Source organism: Rissa tridactyla, chromosome 3 (assembly GCF_028500815.1).
Source record: "Rissa tridactyla isolate bRisTri1 chromosome 3, bRisTri1.patW.cur.20221130, whole genome shotgun sequence".
Classification (NCBI taxonomy): domain Eukaryota; kingdom Metazoa; phylum Chordata; class Aves; order Charadriiformes; family Laridae; genus Rissa; species Rissa tridactyla.
The window spans coordinates 39,814,044-39,831,601 of record NC_071468.1 but is presented as its reverse complement, the minus strand read 5'-3'; the positions used below and the strand labels follow the sequence as shown (position 1 = coordinate 39,831,601).

The 17,558-nt window shown below is 40.6% G+C and overlaps 2 protein-coding genes across 11 annotated transcripts in view; one reads left to right on the top strand and one right to left on the bottom strand.

The window, feature by feature from the left end:
• Positions 1 to 1,619: 1,619 nt before the first annotated feature.
• TFB2M (transcription factor B2, mitochondrial) lies at positions 1,620 to 14,155 on the bottom strand. Its single transcript, XM_054193910.1, has 8 exons — positions 13,713 to 14,155; positions 12,644 to 12,732; positions 11,573 to 11,726; positions 11,060 to 11,208; positions 9,429 to 9,518; positions 6,716 to 6,778; positions 5,276 to 5,427; positions 1,620 to 3,838 (listed from the first exon to the last, which is right to left on the bottom strand). Exons 1-8 carry the CDS (start codon positions 14,044 to 14,046, stop codon positions 3,652 to 3,654), a joined length of 1,218 nt encoding a protein of 405 aa, XP_054049885.1. The 5' UTR covers positions 14,047 to 14,155; the 3' UTR covers positions 1,620 to 3,651.
• A 2-nt stretch (positions 14,156 to 14,157) lies between these two features.
• Positions 14,158 to 17,558, top strand: part of CNST (consortin, connexin sorting protein) — a 58,238-nt gene continuing 54,837 nt past the window's right edge. For 2 of the 10 annotated variants that reach the window (XM_054193902.1, XM_054193908.1), the window contains exons 1-3: positions 14,158 to 14,308; positions 16,237 to 16,333; positions 17,209 to 17,316. In XM_054193902.1, the coding sequence (XP_054049877.1) occupies positions 17,292 to 17,316 (25 nt within the window). In that variant the 5' untranslated portion in view covers positions 14,158 to 14,308; positions 16,237 to 16,333; positions 17,209 to 17,291. Of the gene's footprint in view, positions 14,314 to 14,823; positions 15,080 to 15,099; positions 15,237 to 16,236; positions 16,334 to 17,208; positions 17,317 to 17,558 lie in introns of those variants that run through there. The other 8 variants (XM_054193898.1, XM_054193907.1, XM_054193899.1 and 5 more) reach the window with 8 other exon arrangements.

Here is a 17,558-nt window from a genome sequence, read left to right as displayed (position 1 = left end):
GCAAAGCTTAGATTGGAGTTTTCAGTCTACAGCCCCACAGATTGCGTTTAGCCTGCCAGAACAATTAATTCAACGTGTTTCTCAGGAAGCCTCAGGTTCTTCCTATCATGCTCACACATCTTAAACTACACCACACAATATGTTTCTCAAGTTTTATATTGATATTTCTATGAACACTATCGTTATTACCTGCAAGGCTAAGCTGTAATTATTAAAATGTTCCCATGCTGAACATTCCTAGTAGCCGGTATGTACACATTCCACCTTAACAACCCCTTATCCCATCATCTACTGTGTAAATTAGTACAAGGTCACAAACCCTTCTTCTGGATCACAAGCAAACTACTAACTATAGAATCCAATTCGATTGATCTAATTCCAAGGGCAAAATTTCTCATTAACTGGGCATCATAAGGACCAAGTTTCTCTCTGTTTGCATTTGTTTGCTATGATTTCAATACAGTTAAGTAGTAAAATTTAGGCAATTGCCATCACAGTCATGTAATTTTCTTCTACAGGCAAATGGATAGCACAAATGACAAGGGCCATTAGAAAAGACTTAGCACCTCTGAAGTTACAATCAATATACAAACTACGATATATTGGCATTTAATATGGCACGCCCAAAGCCATGTTCTTGGCAACTCCTCTAAGAAACAGTATTTGAAGAGTGGAAGCAATCCTTCACAGTTCTACTTGAGAGATTATCACGTGTAGTTCATGTTTTAGAGGTTCATGAATTAAATCTGTCTTGGGGGGAACAAAAATAATAAAATAAACCCCCGCAGAGTCTGGAAATAATTGAAAGGAACGTGCTATACTGTGGACTTTCTATTAAGTACACTGCATGTATGTTGTCACCTTCAACTCATCCAAGATCACAAATTCAAAGAGAGGAAAACATAGGAATAAATAAATCTGCCCAAAAGCTTGCAGCTAATTAATGTAATTTTAAAATTCTATTACTTTATACCTTATATATAAAAAGTGTTGTAACAAAAAACTGTGTAAAAACCAACTGAATTCTGCTATATTTTCAAGTGATGGTGCTAATTTTAAAATACTTTTTATTGTTTACTGTATCTGGCACAGTAACTTGCAAATTAATGCACTTTCAGAAACGGGAAATTGTATCCCACCATGATAGAAAAGTAGTTCCTGTAAACCTTTTAGTCTCAAAGTTAGCATGAAGATCTTCTCTTCCGAAAACATTTTAAATCTAACATTTTAAATTTTGAGTGAATTTGCAGTTTTATTTTCTCTTTGAATAGTATTTTGGAGGGCAATTAAAATGTAAATATTAACTTATATTTATATACTGTTCTCCTAGTTGCAAGTTTTGTCTTTGCCTTTACATGAATCAAAAATAACTGAAGAGATGTTGGCTCAATTTTCCATCAACATATCAAGGAATATGGCAGAGGCAGATATGCAATGGAAAGGAACACAAGTAGTACAGCCTTGGTTAAAAAAATCGTAACAAAAGTGCCTAAGAAGTCTTTATATACAATTTAAAATTTCAGTGAAAGTTTGCATTCAGCGTTATCCTACAGAAGCTGTAAACCTACAACAGTAGGAAGTACCAAGTGGACACAGCATCAATGAATCCGTGGACCTACTTCAGTTTCACTCACCTTTATTCATACACGCGCACCAGTAATTTTCACTTTTTTCCATCTCTTCCATCAATACCAAACCGACTTTTATAATGACAGCCATTGATTTTTTCATTTCACATTTGTGATCAGGCCTAAACATATTGGTTAGACTTAATGGCAGAGTTCTGGTTAGCCCTAAATCTCCTCGAGTCCTCAGTTATGCAATATTCCTTCCACTTACAAACTGCTGCTTTTATCTTGTGAGTCTCTGCATTGGCTCAGTAAATGCTGTTTTCCAAGAGCATCAAAAAAAAAAAATCACAGCAAATAATTTTCTTTTTTACCATTTCATGTTTGAAATGTTACCAGCAACACAGTTAAAGAAATTTATATAGCCAGTGGTGGTCTTACATTTTATGCATTGAATACTTCTCCTGGTATGTTGATAGAAGACATCTTGCTGCAACAAGAGCAAGGTATTTTGATTTGGGGAGGTGGGGGGGAGGAAAAAAAATCAAGCCAAGAGACACTGCATTGTTTTAAACCAGTAGATAAGACAGTTACCATCTATTGAGGCTGAAAATAGGTGGATTTGCTTCTGTTAATACAAGTTTGCCATTCATGGTCAATTTATAACGTAAGTTATCTGAAATAGTAAGAGATGTAAACAGAAACAAAGCTTCAAATCTTCAAGACTTACACCAGAACAGCAGTAACACATTCTTGAGACAGACTGCAAATTAAACATCAGCCTTTCCAGTGGTTTCATAATAACAGCATTACAAAGGCTTATCGGCAGCTTAAAGAGAGCACTACAGCCCAGGCAGCAGAGTGAACTGAGGCTGCCTGAAGTCAATTTTCCTTCTGCAGCAGGAATAGCAGGAAGAAGACAGAGATGAACGCTTCTCACATCTATCACACTATGCTTAAGAAATACAATTCTGTGTTTGTGTTGTTTTGGTCTCTGCTGTTTTCCAAAGCCTGAAAATAGTTCAGCCTTTACCAAAAGGGCACTTCATTAACTCGTACTCTGCTAAAAAAGCATCTTTTTGGCCACAGCTCTTCCCAGAGTAGACAGTATAGAAAACAGAGCCAGTACAGCCTGCCAGCACTATCAGACAAAACCAGAACAGTTATATGGTAGAACAGGAAGAGAAACTAGGAACAGGTTGCATTATCAAGGACTACGGCTCAAAAAATTTTAATAGCATATGGTTTTAAAGTAAGGTTTTATGTACATGTAAGACATATTAAACAAATACATATTGACAAAGGTTGCAGGTAAGATTTTTTTTCCCCCAAAAAAATGTTTATACAGCACTGAATGTTCTGGTGGTATTTTTTTTTTTTTTTTACTTAAAATAAGATAAAGCCTATATGCATATAGGTGTTATATATGCTTATTGTAAACCAGAACAGGCTGCCCAGTGTTCTTTTCAAAATTTCAAAAGAAAGAACTGTTACAACTTTTTACTCCAGAGATACAATCTTTAGTTAAAAAAAAACCAAACTCTCAGCTGATGTTTTATCACGCTGTCATTACCTTGTCTTCTGTTAGCCCACCACTATTGATTTATTGATATTATGTTTACTTTAGACAGCAAGATTCTTAGATCAGGAGACAATGTAACAGATTCAGAGGTTGTAAAGACCTGTGTGTTTTAGGAATCTGTGAAAGGGCATTCAAAGCTCTGAGCACCAAAATACAAACCACAAATAATGATATTTGGTCTGATACTTTTTAAATGTTGTAAATATACAGCAGTTTAACAAAAAGTTCCATTTAAGTGGTACATCCAAAAGCAGCAGGTCACTAATATGCTCCTGGAAAAGATGCAAAGTTTGTCCATTCTAGATAGGATTGTGATCAACTAACTGTGAATCCGTTACTTTCATCCTGTGTAGAAGGGATCTTGTAACTTGCTAAATTTATTTTCCTGTTTGGACAGGAAATCATCTAGCTAACAATATCTCCGATTTTATTTAAATCATTTCTTATCAAAGTAATCTTCCAGAAGCAAAGGTGATCTTCCAAAAGACAGCAGCTTTAGATTTATAAGTTTATGTGCCTTATACTTTCCAAGACGTCATCATGGAACCAGGTTTCAGTAAACATACTAGAGTTTTGCAAAGCCTCAAAAAGACGCCTATAGTCTTCTGGGTATAAGTTACGTGCTTCAGCATTTCTTGGAATTTCTAGTTCTCTCAATAATTTGCCACCATTGTCCAAGCTCCACGAACTGAAACAAATGAACAAATAAAATTATAACAGAGCATTTCTTTCTGTGAAAAAATGAAGAGCAAGAAACAATATCTGGAAGTCCATTTCACTCTTTCTCAGCTTCTAGAAGTTAACATCTCCCTACCACACAAGTTATTTTCAATCCATACTGCAAACAGGAAGAAACCTCTGCCAATAAGAAATATAAATACCAAATAAAGCCCCCAGCAGACACAGACAATACCATAGCACATAAGCCTCCTCATTAGGGGGCGCCTGTCCTCCACCCCTCCTCTGCCCCAACTGCCTAAGTCAGTAACAGGCATTACAGCATAAAAAGGGGTTATTCTTCAATGCCTGGGAAATTAAAGCCAAGATCACCTTCAAGAAGGTGACGCAGTGTAGCATGAGTTAGTGTTTCTTACACCTCCCAGGTATTTTCTTCTATATATAAACAGATGTATCTGCTGTCTCCCCATCTACATCATTGCAATGAAAACTAGATCTTTTATACATGTGCATATACATTAACTATTTCCCAGACAAGAAAATGGTGTATAAATACACAGAAGATGCACATTAGAAGCCTTCAAAGTTAGCTCCACTTCCTGGCTGAAGGATCGAGTGGAGGTTAGGTATATCACTGAGCTTTAAGAAAGAAATCCATTAAGGCTCTTTGCACTTGTCTTTGCTAAATGAGTTACTGGAATTTACTAGCTTTTTTTCCCCATCCCCCCCACCCCCCGCTTTCAGGAAATTAACTTCCATAAACAGCTACCAGCAAATGAGAAATACATTAATTATTTTCATTAACAAGTTGAAGTCAATGCTTTCCAGACTGCAAACGCTTCCCGTTTATGGAAAACGGAAATCTACCGACCATAAAGCAAAATTAATAGCTCCAATGTAATACCAAAAAGAATAATTAAAGGGAGTTGCATAATTGGTAAATAAGTTGAAAGCCTAATTTTTTAATTAGATAACAGAAAGCCATTTGAGGACATCCCACTCCACCTTCAATAACCTTCAGCTGTTTTCATTAGCATTACTTTGATGTCTGTTATAAACTGAAACTCTTTTTCAGCTTTTAATTTCTATACCTGCAAAACTCTTGGTGACTTTATCATTATGTCTCTAAAGTGAGTGAAAACTTCTTGCAGATACATGACCTCACCACCCCTGGAGGTACAATTACTGCACATCTACATTCAAAATACTTGTCTATCTTCCTGTCAAACCTTAAGTTTTTATAATCTGTTAATACAGGCCAGGAACAGTCCCCAAAATATTGTATTGTGGTTTGCAAAAGTGAAATCTTCTATCCTACGTGCAGATAATTAATTAAAAAAAAGCTGTATTTCAGCTGCAAATAAATACTGCTTTGAGAACATATTTTAATATTTTCCTATATATCTCTGAAGAAAAAACATAAAAACTGTAATTATTTCTTACTTACTTTAATCTAGCAGTAAGTCTAGACTTGGGTTTAGCAAGACACTGTTTCACCATGAAAATAAAAGTAGCTGAATTTGTGGGCTTCAAGCCTCCTGTAAATAGATTTTGTTGAGGAGTTAGTCGTACCAAACATAAATGGTCGTTTGGCAGCCACTGCAAGAAAAACAAAACAAGTCACTGAAAAGTCTTTTTTTAAGACAGTGTCCATCTTTAGCTAAGCGTAAGCATTTCATCTGTGCCACCAGTAACATTTCTTAAAGAGTTTTAGAAGTCTTAACAAGATGATTTCATTGGAAGCTTCAAAATCTTGTTCTAGAATGAAGATGCTTTACTTCCCCCGCCCCCCAAACAGTAAAGGAAATAGGAAACAAAACAGACATACTATCACTTCAGTTTTATTTTTTAAGACTGAACTTTCTTAGTTGAAATAGACGATACAGGCTTGATGTGAGTTTTCAAGAGATTATGTGGCCTATAATATTCCTATACTATACAAGGTATCACATCAGATCACTTCAACTACCTGCCTTTTGTATATAAAGATGGAATTATCTGAGTATAACACGAAGACAATATTGCAACTTGAGGATTTTATGAAATTGGGAGGCAGCAGAGTCTTTAACTGAAATAAATGTACTTCTGTATTGGCAGCAATGGGTATATCATCCAATAGATCTCACATTTGTACTTCACCCAGGGCTGTCACAATACATCTTACGTAATCCACCTGATATGCCTCTCTACATGGCTTTACAGCGACACGCCTAAGTGTGTAAGGCACACCCAGTCACTTATGTTCACTCATAATCACTTATATTGCACAGTAGCATTTCAAACAACACACAATATACTACCATAGCAGTTTTCGGAGGGGGGGGGTAAAATCAAATATTAAGTAAATATGCTTTTATATTACTGGTATTAGATAGAAATATTCTTATACAAAGGAACATCATCACTTCTCTAGAAGAGAAAGTGTAAAGAACTTCACACAGGATATTTTTCCACTTCTCACTTGCACTTTTCAGCAATTAACTAGCACACGGAATCTAAACTGGACATGTGAATAACCATTTTAATCAAAAACAGCAGTGCTGATTGTGCTATTAATTGTGGTAACAGTTGTTTTGTTCAAGCAGCTAGATGTGACCCTGTCAAGTAACTTCATTTGAAAAAGACTTCGCTTGTCCACATCCCTTTATGCTGTTTATTCACTATATTTTTCCCATCATAGATGATAAAGATACTAGTTTATTTCAATTTGTAAGCTAATAGCAATTCTTCACCCCACTTCTGATGCACCTACATGCTACCCCTAAGTTTTAATTAGAAGAACACTTCTTAAAAAATACATGTGTAAATGCTGTTATAAAGTTATTTTAACCTTCAATTAGAAGTGGTTTAGCTGCATCTCCAAAAGAAGTGCACACAACAATCTTACCGTGCTTTTTGGTACCGCCAGTCCCCCATTTTTCAAATTAGTTACAAATGATGACCAAGGTTCCTATTGGAGGGAGAAAATATATTACAGAATTAAAGTGCTTTGTTTAGAATAGCATAGAATAGACCATTTCAGGTGGAAGGGACCTACAATGATTATCTAGTCCAACTTCTGACCAATTCAGGGCTGACCAAGTTAATGTTATTAAGGGCATTGTTCAAATGCCTCTTAAACACTGACAGGTTTGGGGCATCAACCAACTCTCCAGGGATCTTGTTCCAGTGTTTGACCACTCTCTCAGTAAAGAAATGCTTCCTAATGTCCAGTCTAAAACCCCCCCGGTGCAGCTTTGAACCATTTCCACGCATCCTATCACTGGACACCAGGGAGAAGAGATCAGCACCTCCCTCTCCGATTCCCCTCCTCAAGAAGCTGTAGAGAGCAATGAGGTTGCCTCTCAATCTCCTTTTCTCCAAACTAGACAAGCCCAAAGTCCTTAGCCGCTCCTCATAGGACATTCCTTCCAGCCCTTTCACCAGCTTTGTTGTCCTCCTCTGGATGCATTCGAGGACCTTAACAACCTTCTTAAATTCTGGGCCCAGAACTGCACACAATACTCAAGGTGAGGCCACATCAACGCTGAAAACAGCGGGATAATCACCCCTCCTGAACAGCTGGTTATACTGTGTTTGATGTACCCCAGGTTGGGGTTTGCCCTCTTGGCTGCCAGGGCCCACTGCTGACTCATATTGAGCCTGCTGTCAACCTGCACCCCCAGATCCCTTTCTGCAGGGCTGCTCTCCAGCCACTCCTCTCCCAATTTGTACTCGTGCCCCGCATTACTCTGTCCTAGGTGCAGCATCCAGCATTTCAACTTGTTTAATTTCATCCCATTAATCATTGCCCAATTGTCCAACCTGTCTAGGTCCCTCTGCAAGGCTAGGTGCAGCATCCAGCATTTCAACTTGTTTCATTTCGATCCTATTAATAATTGCCCAATGCTCCAATCTATCTAGATCCCTCTGCAAGGCGTCTTGTCCCTCAAACAAGTCAACAGCACCTCCCAGTTTGGTATCATCAGCAAACTTGCTAAGGGAGCATTCCACTTCTGCATCCAGATCATTGATACAGATACATTGATATTGAACAGAACTGGCCCTAGAATTGAACCCTGAGGAACACTACTGGTGACCGGTTGCTAGGCAGATGTAGCCCCATTCACTACAACCCTTTGAGCTCTGCCCTTCAGCCCGTTCTTCACCCGGTGCACCATGAAGCTGCTCATCCCACAGCTGGACAACTTGTCCAGAAGGATGCTGTGAGGGACAGTTTCAAAAGCCTTACTAAAATCCAGAAAAATTACATACACTGCCTTCTCTTCATCCACTAGGCGGGTGGCCCTATCATAGGACATCAAATCAGTTAAACATGACTTTCGCTTTGTGATCCCATGTTGACCATGCCTGATGACTGCGTTATTCTTTAAATGCCTTTCAGTAGTACCCAGTATAATCTTCTCCATAATTTTTCCAGGAACTGAGGTTAGATGAACAGGTCTGTAGTTTTCTGGGTCTTCCCTCACACCCTTTTTGTAGATTGGAATAACATTGGCTCGCTTCCAGCCAGCAGGGACCTCCCCAGATTCTCAAGACCTTTGGTAGACTATCGACAGGTGTCCTGCCATAATATCCACTACCTCCTTCATTACTCTGGAATGAATCCATCATGCTCCATGGACTTGTGAGCATTCAGCTGATACATCTGGTCCCTTACAATTTCAGTATCCACAAATGAAAAGTCGCTGTTCCCACAGTAGTGGTCCTCTGACTTGGGGGACCAGGCAGCCCAAGGTCCATCAGTATTATTAAAGACTGAGGCAAAAAACACACTGAATGCCTCCACTCTTTCTTCATCACTATTAGTAAGATGACCATCTTCAACAACTATCATCTTATTCTTCAACTCCTTAATATTTACCTAATATATACCTTGTGGTATAAGGTATTTAGAAGACAATAGATAGTGAAACTTTAAATTTTAGATTAGCAAAATATTTAAACTTTGAAGGTAGGTTCCTAGAAAGACACAGCACAAAGAAAGATAAATCTAAAAAGCATAAAGTACGTGAAAACTGACGGCCATGTGCTTATGTGGAGCTGGGGGAACAACATAAAACTTTTTAAAACTAAACCATTGCATGTTTGACAAGGTAAGATAGTTTTTGACTAACAGGAGAAGTAGACCTGCTTGCAACATAAAGACCCCAAGACCCCAAAAATTTTTCCACAAACACAGCTCAGGAAGTCAAAAGCATACACGATGGCCAAATGCAGAGGACATACAGAGCAGGCTATGACAGATTGGAATAGCAGTCTTCTAGTCTCACACAACCTCTAGCAAGATGGAGAAGACTTATCTGTTGTGCAAACATCTCTTTCTTATCTACTAGCCTCTGAGAATAAATGTTTTTGAGTACAGTGTCTTGTAATAAAAATACTGACATCATAGTTAATAATGATGCTGCTTAATTGAAAGTGTTTTACACAACACATGATTGTTTCAGGTTTTTACATCAAAAAGTTCTCAATAGTTCTCCAATTAATTTAAACGCCAAATTAGCTTCCCATTAGTTTACGACAGTAAAACACTATAAATCCTGTTCTAAAAACATGGCCATAGCATTAGACTATGTCAGCTGGTACAAAAAACTTACCATGTGCAGTAGCTGAATTTCACATCCTACTTGCCAAAGTACAGTAAGTGCTTGGTAAGCCCTCGTTTCCCCAGGCTTTGCTGTTAATACCTAAAAAAATAGCAAAGAAAGAGCATTTTTGTTGCAAAAACTAAGACTGCTTCTTTATCTAAGCAAAATCCTCATATATATAACAAGCGGTAAGAAATTCATAGTTAAGTCTAAAATTCCAAGGTAAAGTTAAATTAGACCTCAAATACATACTTTCTGCTATTTTAGTATATCTTGTCAGAACACATGATTAGAAGACATTATGGCAGTCTAAGTATTTCTTCACAGCAGTTATTTGAATAACTGAACTGTGTAGGAATTTCTGGCATATACTTTCTGGTCCCTTTTAAGGCAGAGAAGTTTCACACAGAAGAGAAACAGGGATCATATTTTGTATAAAAAGCAGAATTATCAGCTCACACTGATAATATTCCCAGTAAGACATACAAGCAGAGTAAGCCAAACATCAGGTGTCCTCACTGAACATTAAACTGCTTGCACGGTCATCATCCTGATCAATATTACAGCTCTTAGGGCAACAAAAAACCAGAGAAACTGGTGGTTATTCTCAAACAGGGCAAAGAAAGAAGTAAATTGTAGCAGGAAGATTTAATTTCCCATAATAGATTTAGAGAGCCTCATCATATGATAGACAAAAAAAAAAGGAGGTTCCAGTTGCTTTTATTTAGGTACACAACTCTCATTTAACAGGGTTCACAATAAAACCAGAAAACTTAATAAAAAACACAGTGACTGAATTAAATTAACAGGCTGCCCCCAACTTCCTCAAAAATCTGGCCATTAAAAACATACCATTTAAGTGGATATTTCAGTGGTGTCCAACCTGTCATTTTGCAAAAGAATATACTTAAGACTTCTAAGACTTCTAATTTTTTTCAGTAAGGTGTTAGACACAACACAGGCTGTGTAAGCACAACTGGAAGTCTTTGCTTACTTCAGGTAATTAAAGGTTTGTGGCTCTGTATGAACCTCACAGTTTCACAGAAAGAAATGGTACTCCTGAACCATTAAGTACAGTTCTAGAGGTTTGGGACAGCATAAATTAGGAACTCGAAACCCAGAAAGCTGCTCTGCACCTTAGTGTACAGACTCTTAATAAAAGGTGTGTAAATCATTCATATTTTGACTCAGTTTTTTTCAGTACTGCATACAGGAGTGGCTCAAGAGGACAAGTGCATCTCACTTAGCACGGTACTTAGTAACTCTGAATCCTCTTCACGAGGCATTTTGAATTCAGTCTTCATTGACTATTACCTGCAACTAGTAAACAATTTTGTTGCAAAAGCACATTACAGAATTTAAGCACCTCACAAGTTAAAATGGAAAACAGCCAGTCTGCTGCTGCATATCCTTCTCAAGGACCACCCTCCACATTTGTAATATTTGCAGCTATGCGACAACAGACTGTTTCTTGACAGTGCTATTACTGCATAAAGAGAACAAGTAGGAAACAGACAAGACAAAATTTCTGGCAGAAAAAGAAATTCACTAGCAAAAACATTAACTGTACAATATAAATGCTTTTGTGTTCTGTGAAGCACTACTTATACTTTACTACCTGTAAAATCTCTTACACATACCTTGTACTCTTTTTCACTTATAAAGATGTTGAGTTCTACTCTTCCATATCTGTATATGGAACTGCATTCATACAGAGCAAAAAGAAGCCTCCAAAGTGTGTTTCTTTCCTTTTTTTGTGGTAAGATTCCAAAAATTTTCACAGGTACATCTGTTTCAATAGTGTGTAAAAGCATCTTTAAAATTTTGCAATATGTACATTAATGCTAACGTCTAAACTACAAACAATTAAGAAAGTCTGTCAACTTATGTTGTTCAAGAATGAACGTAATACAAGCTTTAGTCAAAGCTAGGCATTAGACTAATCCTTTCATAGAAACAAGCAAATAGCTGAGACTACATATTGCCGCAAGGGTTTTTTGAAGCTATCAAGAACCTAAATAAAGCTGAAATATAGGAAATAATGTCCATGAATCCAGTATATATATTAATAGCAAGCAAATCCCAAAGATTTTGCCAAACTGCCTACACACCCTCCAAACGTAATTGTAACATGTGTGATCATATACATATACCTGCCCTCCAAGGAACTGCTGCTACACCCATGGTTTCAAAAAGTTTGTCAGAACACATAGCAGGTGGTTTCACCGTTCCAGTCACCAAAGGATCCAGTCTGAAGAAGTCACCGTAAATTACCTTTAATTGTCCATCCAGGCTATTCTCTAGGGACTGAATAAAATTAATTTCAGTTTCAGAAGTCTGGATGCAGTAACCTGTCTTGCAAAACACCCAACCCAAACAAAAAAAAAATATGTTCAAGCGCTACCTAAAATTGTTACCCAGTCAACAAGAGTCAAATCTCAGATCTGCTTCTTACAGCTGATAAAAAGAATTTTTCCCTTCATTGTGCAGGGCATTTTGACATTTCTGTGCTGCTCAAGTGGAACTTTAAAACACATTCTTTTAATGTTTTGCAAAAAAAGCTACACTCAACTAAGAAAACCACTGCAATTAGTGATTTACAATTGGAATTCATCATATATGCAGAGAGAATGCCATTTATACACATTTTAGGTCAGGTGAGGATCTTTAGTTCCAAACCTGTACTTTACAGCATTGTAACACAATCCTTCTTAGTGTAACTTCTGCAGCTCTGTGTCTGACCATCTTTGAATCCACATGAAGCCAAAGTGAACAGGAGAGGACAATGCATGTCAGTGTCTTAATATTAGCAGTCACTTGCAGGACAATAGGTTAAATAATACCATGAGATAATCAGAATAACCAAGACTTCTTTTACAGATTTCTGAAAGCTACACACAGACATGTTGCTTAAATATACAGAACTACAATGACTCTGAATAGTATTAGCCTCAAATTTATGCATGGAAATATTCATAGGAAGACTATGAGCTATTCCTGCATACACAAAATGTCAAATCAATTGATTACAAAATAGTCTGTTGCTGAACATGCAATGTAAAACTAAACAATACTTACTATTATTAAGTATTATTTCACCTGTTACAAGTAACGATCACTGGCTAATTCCTTTTTGATCCAACAGTTATTACACAATCATGAGTTAATTCCTTATTTTTCCTTTAATTAAGTTTTAGAAATGTGCTACCAAATCAAAAGTATACCTGTAAGTTTGGAAGAAAAGCTGAGTTACTTTCTAGAGCTACCACTCTAACACCTGCATTGAGCAGAGTTCGGGTCAAGATTCCAGGACCTGAAGGAGGAAAATAAATTTTTTTTTTTTAAAGTGCATTTTTTCTAAGTGATTTCTTTTAATGATTTTCCCAACACAAAATTCGGGACATACCACCTTCAACATGAGCTTACTTATGTTTGTTTAAACACACTTCAAAACAAGAGTTAGAAAAATGATTTACAGACAGCCTGTCTGAGATTGCACAGTGAATAACACTAGACACAGCATTACAATTAGATACTGAGAAACGTTAGATATAATGTTTCAAATATTTCTACTAGTTTTTCTTCTGCCAACAGAAATATACTTCAAAACCTTACCCATATTATCTCTACAGGTAAAACACCCTCTGTAGAAATGTAAAAAAAAACATTAAGTAACTGCAGAGGGCTATGTAAAGGCCTTCAGTCTTAGGCATGCTTTTGTTGACAGAGATAAAGTTTGCCTACAAAAACAAAAATATTGCCTGGACAGAAACTTTTCTCTCTTCTTACTCTATAGCAAAGTTTTAACACCAGTGAAGACACAAGTCTCCAGACTTGAGCATTCCTCCCAAAGCTCTGTATGAATGGGCCGAGCCCCCTGCCGCCCGCCCCCGGCATACCGCAATGCCGCGACACCCGGACGGCCCTACCGGTCGCCAGCGCCAGCCCCGAGAGGACACCGCACGGATCACAGATCCCGCCCCAGCGGGCCCAGGCAGCGCCGTCAAGCAAGAGAGCCGCCACCCCCGCCCGAAACCCCGGGAGAGGCAGGAGGGACCCGTCTCCTTCCCTCGGCACCAACACCTCTCCGCGGCCCCGGGAGAGTAAGGCCGGGGGCCCGTTATCGCCGGTGGCGAGGGCGGCAGCTCACACTGACCCCGCAAGGTCACCGGAGCACGCCGAGCAGCGCCGCGTCCCGGCGGCCCCAGGGACGGCGAAGCCCCCGGAGGGACCCACCACCGGAGGGCAGCGGGAAGGTGGTCGGAGGACGGGAGAAGCCCCGGGGCGGCTTACCGGGCGCGCACTCGAGCAGGACGGGCTGGGGGCCGGGGCGGGTTCCGTCCTGCAGGCAGCGCTGCACGGTACGGGCCAGCTGCGGGCAGACGATGAAGCGGCGGAGCGGCACGCCAGCCCGCTGCACCCGCTGCACTTGCTGCACCAGCCGTTCCGTCTCAGCCGCCTCCGGCACCCACAGGCCCGGGCTCGGCCACTGCCCGGCCGCCCGCCTCGCCGTCACCCAGCAGGGCGGCAGCCCGCATAGCAGCGGCCGCAGCCCCGCAGCCAGGGCCGCCGCCAGGAAGCGGCGGCAGCAATCCGCAGCGCCTGGCGGGGCCCGGCCCGCAAGCATCACTCCGCCACCGCCACCGGCCCCACGCTAGCGAGCACCAGGCGCGCGATCGCCGCGGCAACCGGAAGCGTCACTTCCGCCTCTCCCCGGCCTCTCTAGCGCTCTTCCGCTCTATCGTCGGAGGTCTCTCGTCCCGCCGTCCTCTCTATGGTGCCAGCCCTCTACCACTGGGAGCCTGCGGCAGCGCGGCGGGACCCTTCCCCTCACCTCCACGCCATGCCGGCTGGCGGGGCCCGGCCGCCCGAGCCGCAGCGGAGCTGAGGTGAAGTAAGCCGAGCCGACAGGGGCTCATCCGCAGGAGGAAGAGGGGGGATGTTTCCCCCGGTGCCGCGCACCTCCGCCGCCTTCCGCTCGCCCCGGCCTCAACGGAGGGGCTGCGGGGGAGGGTGAGGGCCGCCGGGCGGGCGGCGGGAAGGTGCAAGGCGAGGCGGCGGAGACGGCACCTTCCCGCCGCCCGCTCGCCGGCGGCGGCGCTTCGCTGTGAGGCGGGCGGGTTGGCGAGCGCGCGCGGGCGGCGGTTGAACGGCCGCGGCGGCGAGGGGAGGCCGGTACCGGGCGGGCTGAGCTCGCTGCCCGCCTCAGCCGGGGACGGCAGGTGCCGGGGCTGGCAGGTGCCGGGGCTCTGCGGCTCCTTCATCCGGAGCGGTGCCCCTGGAGCAAACCGAGGAGGGGGAAGGGGATGAGACCGTGTGGTGGCGGTGTGCGGTTCGGGAGCGGCGGGGACAGGGTGTTGAGGGGAGGAGGCGGGGGAGGGTTCGGGCGGCGAGAAAGGCGCTGGTGGGCGCCGGTGGAGCGATGTCTGCTCGGTGTTGGTGGAAGTCCCAGGAGCTACGTATTTAGTTTGAGGTTTGCCCGGGTGTTTGACGGGAGGCTTTGATCTCCGCGTCTGCAGCTAAACAGTCACTTCGGGACTCGGTTCTTTGTATCGCCCCGCCGCCCTCGGCAGGTGCAGGATCCTGCTCCGGCAGACCTGCGACATCAGTCCTGGTGTCGCCTCCTCTCTGCCCGATACCGTCTGGCAATTACGTTTTAGGTAAAACCAGTAATTCAATAGCAGCGATGTTGTCCTTCCAACAATTTCCCTAATGCCTTAACAAGAAATAAGTTTAGGACCGTCTTCAAAACGTATTTAAGTGCCGCGAAACGGGTTCATCCTTCAGGGATACTGTGCTAAAACCTGTCGGTGGCAGGTGAGTGGCCGCGGTGTGATGGAGCTCTGGGGAAGGGGAGAAAATCCTCCCAAACGTGTTTCCCTGCTCCCTGCCTAGTTTGTGCAGAAGACAAAAGTGATCTGGCCATCACAGAGTAGACTGGTCTGCAAATTAATCACTAGACAATGTGTTTTTGTGCCAACTGCTTAATTTCTTACATCTTGTTTCTCCTTAAAGTGAGAAATTAACATGTGCCTACTTACTAAACAAAGTCATTTTGAGTGACGTATCTCTATTAAGCAGAACCTGGGACAGAAAATTGTGGGTTTGCTATTTTCTGTTTGGTGGATCTGCATGTGGCATAAAGAAGGGCTGGGCTGAATTTAGGAAAGATTGCAGATGCCTGTCGAATGCAGCAGTTCTATGTATCTGCAGTTTATTTTTAAATACTCTACTCTTACACTGAGCACTGTAATAGTCTTCTGTGTGCCTTAAGGGAAATGGAAAGACTGTTCAGCTGGATGATGGGATAGACCTCAATCCATTTTTAAACTGGACTTAATGTTTTTAATAGCTTTTTTTCCCCTCTTACTAATTAGTCTGATAATTCAGTAATTCATAGGACTTTTAGAACATCGAGCAGAACTTGGTTTTCTTAGAGCAAGTGTTTAGTAATGTCCTAATTCAGCATTCCTTATCAAAGTTTGTTGATAGCTATGTCCACAGAAAGGTTAGGTATAGCTACTATATTACCATGTTGTATTCCATATATTTTAAGGTTACTTAAAGAATTTTGGAATTTTTTGTTGCTGGTCAGAGCACTCAGGAGTGCTAGGGTCATCTTTGAATGGGTTGTTGAGAGTAATTGAGATTATTCAGAGGAGTGTTTGCTAAGTAAAGACAAAATACCTTGACATGCTTCATACACTAGGAAGGATACACTTTTTCTTCATATTTTTGTTTACTTTAGCTTAGCGCTTGCCTGCATTGAACCATAGATCTCTATAGGATAAATTTATGATTTTTTTTTCCCCCCTAGAACTGACTGATACATACTGAATCTTGCATGCATAAATGACTACCTCTTTCTGACCTGGTCATTATCCTTGAGGAACTGTCGAAGCATTAGGAAAATGGTAAGTTTTGTACATTTTTGTTAAGAACTTAGGATGCAGAAAGTTGTTTAATACATTAAAGTGTATCCCAACGACATTTGAACAGTATTTTTAAGTTAATTGCTGAATGTGGCATATATTTTCTAGTTTAATCCAGCTATTGTCACGTGCAAACATTTGAATTTGCAGTCTTACCTCATAGAGTCTTATGTCTTTGTGATTTAAGTGCATTGTTGGGTGCTCTGAAATTATTGTTTCCTCCTAATTATTGTTTTTCAAAATAAGTCGGAGAGGGAATCAAAAGGGTTACCTGTTTAATTGGATTCCAGCCTGTGCTTGAACCAAAAGAGCTCATTAGTTGTATGGGTCAAAAAGATCACTAAAGAGATATTTTTCTTCGTGATGGTTCTAAATGTCTTTTGCATTTGCTTTTATTTGGCTTAATTTAAAATTATTTTTATAAGTTAAAGCATTAGTCTTTTAGTATTGGGGTTTTTATTTATTATTTGTTTATTAATTTAGTATTATTTGTATTAACTACTTAGCCTTAGTAAATATTGACAAGCATTTCTAAGTAAGGGGGAAAACTGGAGGAGTACATACATTTTGAGCTCAGTTTTTCAAACTCTTTTGCCCATACTTCATTTTAAGTACAAATTCAGTAGGATTCCCATGTTGCACAAAAAAATCCAAGATTTGCAGGATCATAATTTTTCTTGCCCTGGTAGTGATACTTATCATTAGAGTCTCCTATTTGGCTCAGAATACAGATTAAGTTTATTAGTATATAATTGTTTCAGAAACTCCAGATCTTTCTATTTTATTCACCATATCCCATTTTATCATTGTAAAATTTAATCTTAAGATTTAATATTATTTTTTTTAATTATGCATAGGTTGATAGGCTTACCTGTTATGCAGTTACCATTTTCACTTATTTTACTCGGCATACTTCACAAATCTTGTTGTAATATTTTGGATGGTGACCAAGGACAGTAGGAGTGGTAAGAGATTTCTTCAAAAGTGCTGTAAGTGCTGTGCACTCCGGAAAATAGTCTCTAGGAAAAATTATTTTTTAAAAATTAATTAGAGAGTAGCCTCATTCTTTTGTCCTACTCCCTTGGCATCACTGTCCCCCACTCCAAGTCCATACATGCACAAAGGAAACATAACAAGAACTGAAGTAGCATTGAATCCTATGCCACAATCTGGTTTGAGATCCAGTAAATTTGCAACCTGTGGGTTG

Excerpts from the sequence above, each read along its gene's own strand:
- TFB2M (XM_054193910.1), bottom strand. The coding sequence starts at position 14,046 with ATGCTTGCGGGCCGGGCCCCGCCAGGCGCTGCGGATTGCTGCCGCCGC. Across the intron at positions 9,519-11,059 it reads TAAGTGAAAAAGAGTACAAG|GTATTAACAGCAAAGCCTGG; the intron begins GTATGTGTAAGA and ends CTATTTTTTTAG. Across the intron at positions 5,428-6,715 it reads TGGCGGTACCAAAAAGCACG|TGGCTGCCAAACGACCATTT; the intron begins GTAAGATTGTTG and ends TTTTTCTTGCAG.